The sequence below is a fragment of the Perognathus longimembris genome, chromosome 4 (genome assembly GCF_023159225.1).
Source record: "Perognathus longimembris pacificus isolate PPM17 chromosome 4, ASM2315922v1, whole genome shotgun sequence".
NCBI lineage: Eukaryota > Metazoa > Chordata > Mammalia > Rodentia > Heteromyidae > Perognathus > Perognathus longimembris.
In genome coordinates, this window is record NC_063164.1 from 86,835,527 (window position 1) to 86,849,540 (window position 14,014).

Here is a 14,014-nt window from a genome sequence, read left to right on the forward strand (position 1 = left end):
AGTAATTTATGATTAAAGCAAGAAAGTCAAAGAAAATCAAAATTAAACTGTTGTTATAGCTTTGTTGACTCTCTCAAGAGTTCACAGAAAATTTGTAGCATCTATAAAATATCGTAAATAGATTAAAATGAGACTAATATTCAAACAAAATTTCTGCTATTATATGCATATTTTACTGGTTCAAGATTTTAGTATGACTGGTATTTTAACACTTATAATAAAAGCTGATGAGTTTCTCTTCATGGATCCCAATTAGTAAGAATCACATTCCCAGACAAGCATGCATTATATTCCTCTACAGGTTCATGCCTTGAAAAAGAATAGCTAAGATATGGAACCAATGTAGATGCCCCTCAGTAGATGAATGGATCGAGGATCGAGAAAATATACACAACAGAATTCTGTGCTTCTATCAGAAAGAATGACATCTCCTCATTTGTAAGAATATGGAACTACTGAGAAAAAAATCACATTAAATGAAGTAAGCCAGACCCAAAGAAACATGGATTTCACGGTTTCCCTCATTTGTACTAACTAATATATGTCTAGGATGATCCTAGCAGATGATCAGAATAGCTCAATAGCTATGTACATAAGATCATATAAGATGATGCTAAGTGAAATGAACTCCAAGATATGGAAACAAGAGGTTTTTCTTTGCTGTTGTTTTTAGTGTACTATGTGAAGTTATTTCTTTTTCCTTTGTTCTTTTTTCCCCCCTATGGTTTATGCCCTATTGCCACTGTATTTGATTCTGGTATCCTGTGTCTTGTATATACATTTATCTGAATTAGGGAAGGGGAACATCAAAATGGTGAGAAAAAGGATAAAGGGTGAACCAAGACAATATGTTGAGGGGAGGAAGGGAGGTGGGAGAAAAATGAAGGAAGGGGTAAGAAGGATGACAAGAAATGTACTCACTAACTTACATATATAACTGTAACCCCTCTGTACATCACCTTGACAATAAAATTTTCAAAAAAGGAAATTAGGATAAATGTTATGCTTTACACTTAAGTTGAAATTACCTGGCAAATTCACAGGACTAGCAAAACTCATATAATTTGTTAGTAGGGTCTTTGAGGACATGTTTAAAGGAATGTTGCTCATTAAATACAAACACATATATATCTATAAACACATATAAGGTATGTATATACATATATGTGTATGCAAACATACATAATGAAACCATAAAGATTTCTGGTATTTCTAGTTGAATTAATACAAAAATTATATCAATCTAGCCAATCTTCTTAGAGACTCCATGATAGTTAAGTCATACAGTCACTAAGTAGGGTGGATGGGGACTTTGAACAAAGTTAAAATCTCTACTTCTCACAGCAATGAAACTTTAAATTATACTCACTTTTTTCAGTATTTATGCTTGTGCTCTCTGGTTTTTCACTTGGAATATCATGAAATTTCACAGGAACATACAGAGGTTCACTCTAGAATGCAAACGAAACAGAAATACAACATAAATAAAAGTAAGTATATCAGTTAAAACTTAAATGCCTGCTATGTACACACATACCATTCAAAACATATCTATTCAACAGCACATTTATACAGCCTAATATTCCCAAAATGCAGGTAAAAGACTTAGGAAAAAAAACCTCACTAATCCACAGAGGTGCAATAATAGTAGTTTTCAAATCATTTTAAAGTCCAGAAATGTAATATGATAGCTTTGGCAAATAATAACAATCAATATTTAAATGTCATAACAGACAGTCTTCCATCCCTCTTTATTCCTTCTTTTAAGGAATTGTTAGGTATGGTGGACTCATATCTATACTCCCAACTGCCAGGGAATCTGATCTAAATGGGTAGTTTGCACAAAATAGTTTGGGTCCTGGTTGGGAAAAACAGCAAAACCTGTTTTCTCAAAAAGTAAGCACAGGGGCTGGGAATATGGCCTAGTGGCAAGAGTATTTGCCTCATATACATGAGGCCCTGGGTTCGATTCCCCAGCACCACATATATAGGAAAGGCCAGAGGTGGTGCTGTGGCTCAAGTGGCAGAGTGTTAGCCTTGAGCAAAAAGAAGCCAGGGACAGTGCTCAGGCCCTGAGTCCAAGGCCCAGGACTGACAAAAAAAAAAAAAAAAAAAAAAAGCATGAAAAAAGTAAACACAAAACAAAATACCATATTGATCTAATAAAAACCATACAGAGTTCCAGATACTATGGTTAAGGGTGAATAAAACAAAGTATTTTCCTCAATGGTCACGTAGTCAAAGGGAAAGGGAGACAATTGCCACATAATCAAATTCAATATATATTTGCCAAATTATCTTATTATACTGGACTCAAGAAAATGCAGCAAAGTAGTAAATAAAAAAAATTAAAGCCAGTTTTCTCTAACCATGATACCAAAGGTCCAAGGTGACTCCAAATGACTCAATTGTTTTTACAAATGTTCCTCAGATGGTCAGTATTTAAAACACAATTCCTCAAGGAGGCTGTTTCTTAAAAATTAAAGGAATCACTAAATATTCCTTTGATTTCTCTTTTAATTCCTAATATAGAACAATCACAATAGAAAATCAGCAAAGAAAAGGCAATGGGATCTGGAAAATGGTGTGGTCTTTTTGTTATACTGAAATTTTTTTTTTTTTTTTTTTTGGCTTTTGTTGCCTTTTTTTTTTTTTTTTGGCCAGTCCTTGGGCTTGGAGTCAGGGCCTGAGCACTGTCCCTGGCTTCTTTTTGCTCAAGGTTAGCACTCTGCCACTTGAGCCACAGCGCCACTTCTGGCCGTTTTCTGTATATGTGGTGCTGGGGAATTGAACCCAGGGCCTCATGTATATGAGGCAAGCACTCTTGCCACTAGGCCATATCCCCAGCCCTATACTGAAATTTTTATTACAGCATTTGGCAAGAATAATTTAACATAGTTATCCTACAAGAATTATTATAATAGTCAGAAAAGTAGGTTGCCAACTCAACTCTGTCTTCTGTACTAAGAGGCAACTGATATCAAGACTAGGTTTGGTGCCATATGCCTATAATCCCATCACTCAGGAGGCTGAGGAGCGAAGATCTTGAGTTTGAATACTAGCCTGGACTACATAGCAAAAATATGTCTGGAAAAACAAACAGAGACGATATGCAACATTTTTTCCAAGCCTTGTAAATTCTTCACAGAACCTACTAACCTCCTGAGCACTCAGTGGTAGTTCTAGATATAAAACAAAACATTGTACTTTCAAAAAAGTCACCAAAATAGGGGCTCACACAATGGTTTGTTCTTTTGTTTTTGTTTTATGTAAGTCATGAGGCTTGAACTCAGTACATGGGCACTGTCCCTAGGCTTTTTGGCTAAAGGCTAGTGCTCTACCACTTTTAAGCCACAGCTCCACTTCTGGTTTTCTAGTAGTTAAGTGGAGATAAGAGTCTCATGGACTTTCCTGGCTGAGCTGGTTCTGAACTAGATTCTCAAGATCTCAGCCACCTGAGTGGCTAGGATTACAGACGTGAACCACCAGCACCTGGCAAAAGTGTAAACCATGTTTTTTGTTTTTGTGCCAGTCCTGGGGCTTGAACTCAAGTCCTGAGCACTGTCCCTGAGCTTCATTTGCTCAAGTAGTGCTCTACCACTTGAGCCACAGCTCCACTTCCATAAATATTAATATCAATTAAAAAACTTTAGTTTCAGTCTCCTGTATACATAGATGCATATTTTCTTGACACCATTTGTAGAAATGACTGCCCTTTCTTCAATTAAAAAAATTTCAAATTACTATGAATTTTACTTTTTTTCAGAACAGCACATCTGGAAATGAAAGAAATACTGTCAAAAATTCATTTTAAAAGCCAGGCACCCATGGCTCACGCCTGTAATCTAACTACTCAGGAGGCTGAGATCAGAGGATTGTGGTTCAAAGTCAGCCTAAGCAGGAAAGTCCATGAGAATCTTATCTCCAATTAACCACCAGATAACTGGAAGTAGCACTGTGGCTCAAAGTGGTAGAGTACTAGCCTTGAGCAAAAAGCTCAGGGACAGCACCCAGGCCTAGAGTTCAAGCCCTAGGACAAACCCCCACCCTCACCCCACCCCCCATAAATGCATTTTAAATAGAAGTCTTAGTGATGGGGCCTGAAAATGAACTTTCATACACTAACTACCAACTCATACCTACTTGAAATAAGTATGTTAATCATTTAAATTTGCTTATTATTTTATTTACTCTTCTTCCACAAACACTTGGATTCTAATATACTAGAACATAAGCTGCTATTTCCTGAATGTAAAACAAGTGCTGAATATATACTAGGTCCTATAAATACACTGTGAATAAATGAACGCACAATCTGCTTATATATTTTTAGAATCAAGTGAAAATAATTTTTCAAACAACAAAAAGAACAAGTATGAAGTTAAAAAGTCATTTAAAAAATGTAAGATTGTGCTTGTTATTTTTATTCCTTAACTAGGTTCCTCAGAGGTAGCGCTATCACTTGCTGCTAGGCTCCAGAGCTCCCCAAGGAAGTACCAAATTACAATTCTCATGCTGGTTCTCTAAAACAGTCATGGTACCATCAGAGCTGTCTTCCAGTCATGGCTAAACAAGAAATGGCCGACTTACCAAAGAACTATTCATAGTTGTATCTGTTGTGCAAGCAGCAAAGTAACCTTCAGCATCTGCAAACTAAATACAGGGGGGAAAAAACCCATAAAATTCCAAGTTGTTATGTTGTATTTAGACAAATCTCAAATAACTTAATCAAAAATTCCAGATAGACTTTGAAGGGCATAGCAGCTAATGCCAAGTGTTCAACCATGAAAAGTAGGTGTCATATCTTGTTTTTACTGATGAAGAAATCCAGGCTAACAGATTTCATCAAAGTAGCAGAGGCAGGATTAAAACCCAAATGAATCATCTAACACTAAGACTTATGCCTTTCATATAGAACTATACTGATATCTCAGATAAGTAGGAGAAAGATGATTGAGTTGGTAACTCAGGATCATCATGAGAATAATTTTGATCCTAAGAACCCCTAAATGGATCTCAGGGACTGGACCACACTTTGTGAACCACTATTTCTAATGCCCCATTAGGTATGATTTCACTTCATACCCATAGCTATCACTCTCTCTCCCTGCTGAAAGTCTAAAGAGGTTAAATAACTTTCACAAAAAGTTATAGCACTGGCAAATGAAGAACATGAAGAACATGATCCAAACACAGGAGCTTGACATAATGAGCTGTTGACAAGCTGAGATTTTGATAAGGGTTCAACCTCATCTTCTGCTGAGTTAGGAACTGATGCAATCATTCTAGATGGTAATTTACAAGAATCAAAACCTTTAAAAACAGCATTATTCTTATCCAGCATTAGGCTTTCAGAAACTTAGTAACTGTAGATTAGTATGAGTATTATTGCTTATTTCTATAAAAAGAAAAAAGTAGAACCAATCTTTCAAATGTTAAATGAAAGAGAAAATGATTATGTACTATTTTAGATTTGCCTACAAAGATATTTATCCAGGGCTGGGGATATGGCCTGGTGGTAGAGCGCTCGCCTCGTATACATGAGGCCCTGGGTTCGATTCCCCAGCACCACATATACAGAAAACGGCCAGAAGGGGCGCTGTGGCTCAGGTGGCAGAGTGCTAGCCTTGAGCAAAAGGAAGCCAGGGACGGTGCTCAGGCCCTGAGTCCAAGTCCCAGGACTGGCAAAAAAAAAAAAAAAAAAAAAAAGATATTTATCCAGTCTTCAAATGTCCAGAGACTATAGGCATTGTTTTTACTTATTTTCATCATCCTCTCCATGATTTGAGCTACTTCAACAACTGTTAATAGTTCAAAGTGGTAGAATAAAGGAAAGAAAATACACACTTTGGATTCTTCACAAGCTATTCTGACAAGTTGATTAGAACACATTTGTAGTTTTGGTTATAAATGGTTATAAATGACAGCTTAAGAATCTGAATGTCCTTTAACAAATCAATACATCTCTAATTGTAAGTATGCTCTTCCTCAACAAAGAATATTAGAAACTTACAAAAGCAGCATGTTTTCCTCGAAATCCTCTTGTACACTGTTGCCTCCATGGCTTCCAAATAATAAAGCCCAACAGGTATAGAACAAACATTGAGGTTTTTGCAAAGGTACTGAAGAATGGTTTGTTGTACTGTGTAAAGACATACTGTAGAGGAAAAGGTTACACAGACAGCTGAGATGACTTTAAACCCCATTACTCATCATAAAATACATCCACTTAGATGGAAAAAATCAAAAGAAATAATATTCTTGATTCATTTCTGAATACCCTATTTGACTCACATATAAATGATAATGCACTTCAAATAGCAATAACATTTTTTAAAAGTTTTGTTCAAAAACTGCATGCTTTCCATTTGTACAGAATCTAAATCTTAAAAAGAAGGAAAGGAAGAGAAAAGGACATGAACATAAATGGGGGACATATGGTTGGGGGGAACAAGTAGGAAGTGGGAGGGAAAAAGAAAGTGAAGGAGAACATGATCCAAGTACAGTATATGTTTATATGAAAAGGTCATAATGGAATTCGTGCAAATTTTATGACACATCATTAAAGGGGAAGTGTTGTGAAATTGGAGCAAAATAAAGAATATCAAACTGGGAGAATCTGATCAAAATAAATTATATTCATATATGGAAGTACAATGAAATCCTTAACTTTGTATAATTAATATACTCCAATAAAATGCACAAAAAAAGTTTTGTTCACTGGAAAACTTCTATGTGCTAGGGGCTACTGAAACTTAAGACCAATTTTTCTGCCCTGAAGAACTTACGAAGAAAACCCATTACAATGTGCTAAGTTCCACAATGAGGGTTCAGAGTGCCACAGAAGCACTCTGAATTGCAGAAAAACCAGCCAAAGAGCATGGAAGTTTCCCAAGGCTACTCTTGAGGTAAGTATGCAGAGACAAAGAACAATCACCAAAACCAAGAAAACAGTATAAAGAAAAGCAATGAAGTTGAATAGTATGTAAAGAAAATTCTGATAAGTTTAATGTTATTTGGAAGTTATGTAATACCCTATAAATTCCATTTAAACTGGAAACATTAATGCAAACCTTTTTATCTCCTAGAAAATAATAATTCTAGGTACTGAGAAAACCTAGGAAAGACAGTAACTAGAGGGCCCAGATGGTAGTGTGTACCATTTTGCACTCATGGCTCCTGGAGGCAAAGGCCAAATCCAGGAATAGGGCAAACATTACAAGATAAGCCTAGAGCATATTGTGTCAGAAAGCAAAGAGATATTTAAAGCTGGGATTACACTAAAAAGATCTCACAAACAACATAAAGAGGCTCTTACTGCTCAAAGATAGGACAATTCAAGTTTTAAAAGAAACAGTATCTCCAACTATTTGAAGCACATATTAAACATATAAAAACTCATGGGCCAGGTGCCGGTGGCTCATGCCTGTAATCCTAGCTATTCAGGAGGATGAGATCTGAGGACCGCAGTTCAAAGCCAACCTGGGCAGGAAAGTCCATGAGACTCTTATCTCCAATAAACCACCAGAAAACTGGAAGTGGTGCTGTGGCTCAAGTGGTAGAGTGCTAGCCTTGAGCTGAAGAGCTCAGGTACAATGGCTAGGCCCAGAGTTCAAGGTCCACAACCGACCCCCCACACCCCCCAAAAAATGATGAGTTTACATTAACTTTAAAAATATTCTCAATGACTAAAACTGGAAGTTGGTAGGTAATCCTAATCTAAAGGTAACAAAGGAAGAAAATTAAAATTTATCCATATAAACTGTTTCAGAAGTACTATATCATAGTTGCAGAAAAATTCTCCTTAAAGGCTAGACGTATGACTGAAGTGGTACTACACTTGCTTGACAATCACAAAACTCTCAGTTCAAACCCCAGGATGGAGGAGGAAAAAAATCAACTATAATTATATGAGTATTGATGAAGAATATTTTAATTTTTAAAAAGTTGCATTCACAGGGGCTGGGGATATAGCCTAGTGGCAAGAGTGCCTGCCTCGGATACACGAGGCCCTAGGTTCGATTCCCCAGCACCACATATACAGAAAACGGCCAGAAGCGGCGCTGTGGCTCAAGTGGCAGAGTGCTAGCCTTGAGCGGGAAGAAGCCAGGGACAGTGCTCAGGCCCTGAGTCCAAGGCCCAGGACTGGCCAAAAAAAAAAAAAAAAAAAAAAAGTTGCATTCATTAGTTGTGCAAGAGGAATTTCATGACAACGAATTGTATAGTACTTAAATTTGTATCACCTAAAAGATACAGGCGTTGCAGGCCTCACACTCTGATGGCACAGAAAGTACCCAGTACTGCCAAGGTATTCTTCCTTAAATACACACCTAATTAAAAACTTAACATCTAACCACCATTTTATAGAAAGTAAGAGAGAAAGAATGACTTCAGTGACATCCAAAGAAGCAATCAATAAAATCAAGGATCTGTTATATGTCATAGAGGAAAAGTGATCTAGTTTCTTCAACAATCCAACAGCATGAAAAAGAATGCAGGAAGATATACTTAAGAAATAAAAGTGACTTAACTAATGAGGCCAGGTTGTCCTTGACATAAAAGTGAAAATTTGAATATTAAGTGAATCAAGTGATTATTAAGGAATTATAGTTAAAATTTTAGGTATGTTAATGGGTACTGATTTGGATTTACAAAACTAGTAAGTTATTTTCTGTTTGTTGTGAGTAGAAAAGAGATTATGTAGCTAGAACTTGCTTTAAAATATTCCAGGAAAGAAGTTTTGAGCATAGATAAGACTGGAAAAACGGGTAATTATTAAAGTGATAGGTAAATATTTGTTATGCTATTTTAATAAATTAGTACCTTATATCCATTAGAGAATATCCACATAAAAAGATTTATTTTCTTTTTTCAAATACACAACTCATCTCAAGTTTAGTGTATTTATCTGGCTGAAAAATCAGACATATTACATATAATCTTAGATAACAAAAATATAATTATAAAATTACCCTCTTGCTAAACTATTTCATATTTTAAATAGGTTATTTTTTTCCAGCTTTACCAAGGTACAACAGAAAAGTATGCCTAAAATAAAAACCAAATATATTTATAATAAAATGTTTTGATGGGTGTATACATTGTGAAATGATTGTCACAAACCAGTTGGTTGAGTTTTTCTTTTAACCTTTGGACATGAAATGTTAAGTACTACTTTAATTAGAGGCTCTTTTGTCAATAATTATACTACCTATAGGAAAACAATTTACTTAAAACTATAATACTTAAAAGATAGATTTAGAACCCGGTGAATATTAAGTAGCTTTATATGGAATAAAATTACAGAATGTTACTTCAAACAATTATAGAAGAGTTTTAAAGTATAAAACAAGGACTGCTGAATTAATTCCAAAGCCTAATTTCAGAAAGGCCAAAAACTGTTCTTTCATGTTATGAGGTCACTGTCATCGCTTAGCTATGAGGTGAGAAGGCCTGCTACTCACCTCCCTCTTTGAACATTTAAATCCCTTTTATAAACACTAGTTTCCTTCTGCAACATGGTAGTTGAAATGAAGTTAATCCTGCAACATGGTAGTTGAAATGAAGGTAAGAGTTGTCTTTTCATAAGGATCATTTACCAAGCAGGATTACCATTAAGTATACAAATAGAAAGAAAATCTAGCTTGTGAACTCAAACTGCCAATTACTACCAATGCGTCATCAATAAACACAAAATTAAACCCATTCATTGTATACTGCATTTCATGTTTGAGTCAGCAAACACAAATGTAGATGAATGCACACTGTGCATAATGGTGACCTATACGGGGATACTGATCCTTTTTACTCATTTGTCCCAAAGTAGTCTATTTTCTTTTATTTTATTGTAGCTTTGTGCATGCTAGCCAAGTGCTCTCCCTAGTGGGCCACACTCACAGCCTTAAAGTATTCTTACTTTCTACTGAATGCTGAAAAACTATATTGTTCACAAATGGCTATTTATGAAAAAGAAATAACATTTATCAAGAAAGAAACTGAATTAAAAAAATAGAACCATCTTCACAAAGCAAGAAATCAGGAATATTCTCCTTCTAAGTAATCCTCCCTATAAAATATGAAAAAACTGCAGGAATCAAAGCCACCCTTTCAGTTTTAACTTGAGATGACACTAATCAAAAGACTATTATCTTTTTTAACAATATTTACAGTCGTTTTTAGTATGCAAGAGATAGCTATGGCCAGAAATACGATTGTTTAAAACCAATATTATCACTATAATGTAACATTACTCCTAAGAAGGTACTTACCGAAGTAAGTTCTGAAGAGGCCACCCAGATCACATCTACAAGAAGGAGAATAACAATGCCAAGAGCCATTCTCCTGCGCTGTGTGAATCCACTGCTCTGAGAATTCATTCGGTTCATGATAAACACACACACCATTTGTAGTCTGTTGTGGATTTTTGTCAAGAAAACCGAAATTGTCATTAGAGATATTTTAGAATAGGAGTATAAGTCATCTGACATTTGTTAATGTGAAGTATTAAAGTAGCACACTGGAATTTACCTCGTTTTAAGGGCCTGTTTGAGATCTTCAAAAACAATGCCTGAAAAAAACCCACAAAATTAAGCTTATGAAAATATCAACAGCTCCAGATTAATTGCATCATTTTTTAACTTTTTTCCTTCAAACTGAAAGCAATTTCAAAATTGTGCTCAATAAATATAGTCAACACTTTTCTCTAGATTTTCATGTTATCCATTATCCGTTTCAGATTATATTCAGTGGTAAAGGTACTGGGAGAAAAAGCAATATTCAACATATGGCATATTTGAAAACAGTTAACTGCTGGGAAAATGCTTAACTCCATTCGCTTCTCCCTCCAGAGGAATCCACTCTAGGGACCGGCTGTGTCTAGACACGAACCTCCATCTAAAAGTGTCCTTGATCCTGGGAAGGAGGGGGGGCGTCGGGGAGGACTTGGTTACTCCAGTGGTGTTGGGGGGTCTTGGGGGCACCGTTGTTTCACAAGCTTCACGTGCTAAAGGAAAAGGATCCAGCACCCTACCCCTGTCATGTCATCATGTTAGATGGAAACAGAAACTCTCTAAGAGGGTTGGACAACCTCTATTAAAAGCAATCTTCCTTCTTTTTGGAGGAAAAAAAGAAACACGAAAGTTGAGCTGATGACAGCTCGCCGGGGAGCTGGCGAATCTCGTGCGTCGGCACCCCTGTGGCTTCGTCAAGGCCAGGGCCAGGCGGCTCCGAAGCCCCTGCGGGCCTCCAGCAGCGCGCCATCGGAATGGGCGCCCCGGCAATCGGGAGCCCCGCAAGCCACCAGGGGCTAGAGGTGGGGCTGCTGACGGGCACTCGGCTCCGGCGTGGGTTCCAGGTGCCTCCGAGGCCCTTCCCAGCCAGCCTGCCTGCCTACCTGGCCTTCCTGCCCCGCGATGGCGTCGTGGAGGCACCATGAGCGGCCCCGGCCCGGCCCCGCCGCCGCCCAGCGCCACGGCCGCCGCCTCGGACTCACTGAGCCGTCACGGCGCCCGACATCACGCCGCGCTGGGGCCCGAGCCTCGGAAGCCGCGGTGCCCCTCCGGGCAGGGCCGCCGATGCCAGTCACTCTGCTCCACTCGGCCCAGGAGGGCGGGGAGTGAGTGAGCAACTGCCAGGGACAGCTCGGGCAGCGATGGCCGCAGACCCTGAGCTCGGCCCTGGCACCGGCCCCGCCCCCGGCCGACCAGCCAGCCAGCCCCGCAACCACGCCTCCTGGCCCGCTGGCAGCACGCTACTGACGTCACCCTGGCGCGACGGCGGCCCGTGAAGGCGGGGTCAAGTCTCCAGGGTGACGGCATCCGGGCGTGGAGGTCTGGGCCGGCGAGGGGGTGGTGCTGCGCAGCAGTGTGGCGGTCCGAGGTTGAAGAGGGAAGCGGCCGACCCAAAGGGACACGGGAGATAGCCACGCAACTCGGCTGTCCCTCCTAACAGCCCAGTTTTTCACAGAACTGGGTTAGGAGACTTTGCACATCCGTTTCTTATAAAAGCAACAACAACAACAAAGAAACAAAAACCCCAGCGGCGTGGAATTCCTGTTGGTTCCTGGAGCCTTTCGCACGTGAACTAGGTCGCAGCTCTCTCGGAGCCCAGCTCCGCGTGTCCTGGCGCAGGCCACTCGCCTCCCAGCCTTCAGCTATGATCGAAGACTGCATAGCGCGCTGGGGGCTAGCGCCTGGAATGCTAACTCCGCTGGAGGCTGAGATCTGAAGATCGGCGAGCCAGCTCGGGCAGAAAAGTGCCCCCCCTCCCCTCCCCCCCCCCCCCCCCCCCGGCTCTCTACCACTAACCGCTCAAAGACCGGAAGTGGCTCAATTGGTAGAGCCCTAGCCTTAGGGTGCAAAGAGGCTCAGGACCGCTCCCAGGCCCTGAGTTCAAGCCCCGCAACTGACGAAAGAAAAGATACGCACTGTGTTTTGTCTCTGCATAGATTGTATGAGTCTACAGAAGTGAAGTTCTTAGATAAACTTGCACTCTATACTAAGACTTCCACAACTGTTAGCCTTAACAAAGTTTTTTACCCCCTTAAATACTTTGAATATCCCACAACAAGGTTTGGTTAACATCCTGGTTTGTATTTAGAAAACAAAAGCTGAAAGTTAAGGACTGTAATTTAATTACAGTTGTCTACCGCAGTGCATTTTTAACATCTTAGTCAGATGAAACAATGAAAGTAATCTCTCCTACTCCCACACTCATGATATTGCATCCCTTAGATTTTGAGTTTCACTGAAATTGAATAATCTGCTGACTAATAATGGGAATAAACATTTTTATATTGATCAGTTACTAGTAAATTAGCAAGCACATCTAGTAAGTCAACTGTTAAACCTATTGGGCAGAGCACAATAATTACAATCATCTACTTGACATTACTACTTAGCCATTCATCAAATTATTCCAGCACTAATTTCTTTTTTCTTTCATTAACATTCTTTAAGGTATTAGGGTCCTAACAAGCAGGAAATTTTATGCTACAGATAGAGTGCATTCTGAAAAAAATATTAGTGCTGTGAATATCTTCAATAATCTAAGAGTCAAAAAGCCTGGGTTCTAATAATCTGCCCACAATGTGTTATGTAATCTTGAGGATTATCAACCCTCATTTATTTGCCTCATTTTCTCCTTACGTAAATTAAAGTTAATTAAAATATCACAAGTAATACTTTATTACAGTAGCAAGTTATAATTATTGCCACCTATTTCCAGAGCATTTTTCAAAGGACAATACTGTTAATATTTTTTGTGGTATATGAAATAATTTGAGACAGACTGTCCTCAAATAGTCTAGAATATAGTTTACCGAGTGGTGGTTGTGCACTCAGGAGGCTCAGGCAGGGAAATTGTGAGTTTTAGGTTAACCTGGGCTACATAGTGACACCCTATCTCAAAAAAAATTTTTTTAACCTAGTTTAAATCTTACATGAGCATTTTTTCCTGAGTACTCTGAAGGAACGTCTACTAGGATGTTCTATTAAAAAGAAGAAGAAGAAGAAGAGGAGGAGGAGGAGGAGGGGGAGGGGAGGGGAGGAGGAGGGGGAGGGGAGGGGAGGGGGAGGGGAGGGGAGGGGGAGGGGGAGGAGGAAGGAGGGAGAAGGGAGGCTTGCCTGGTTTCTGTCCTCTAGCACCATCCTGACCATCTCAGACATTCACCACCACCACCACCCCCCCACACACACAGGCATATCTAGGCCACTTCCTCAGGAACTTCAATTGCTGTCTGATCTGATAACATCAATTCTGGTGTCTTGTTATATTTTTATCTTAACAGCTAGGGATGAAACAAAGGGCCTTGCACATGGTAGGAAAGCACACTCTATCTGGCTACAGCTAACCTTGAATGCCTGGTCTCAAGTGATTTTTCTGCATTAACCTCCTGAGTACCTGAGACTAAAGGCCCATGCCAACTTCTACTTTTACCTTCACAAGTCTTAGTACCATGCGTTGTTGTTGTTGTTGTTTAACTATTTCCCTCCTACCAAATTCCAAGTGTACACTT

At 39.1% G+C, this 14,014-nt stretch overlaps 1 protein-coding gene across 2 annotated transcripts in view; it reads right to left on the reverse strand.

The window, feature by feature from the left end:
* The window catches only part of Slc35f5 (solute carrier family 35 member F5), a 35,829-nt gene extending 24,133 nt beyond the window's left edge, over positions 1-11,696 (reverse strand). Inside the window, exons 1-6 of one of the 2 annotated variants that reach the window (XM_048345609.1) lie at positions 11,393-11,696; positions 10,528-10,567; positions 10,269-10,410; positions 6,014-6,157; positions 4,591-4,653; positions 1,370-1,451 (exon numbers count right to left, since the gene is read on the reverse strand). In XM_048345609.1, coding sequence (XP_048201566.1) covers positions 1,370-1,451; positions 4,591-4,653; positions 6,014-6,157; positions 10,269-10,410; positions 10,528-10,567; positions 11,393-11,432 — 511 coding nt within the window. In that variant the 5' untranslated portion in view covers positions 11,433-11,696. The remainder of the gene's footprint in view (positions 1-1,369; positions 1,452-4,590; positions 4,654-6,013; positions 6,158-10,268; positions 10,411-10,527; positions 10,568-11,392) is intronic. The other variant, XM_048345610.1, reaches the window with a different exon arrangement.
* Between the last annotated feature and the right edge of the window lie 2,318 nt (positions 11,697-14,014).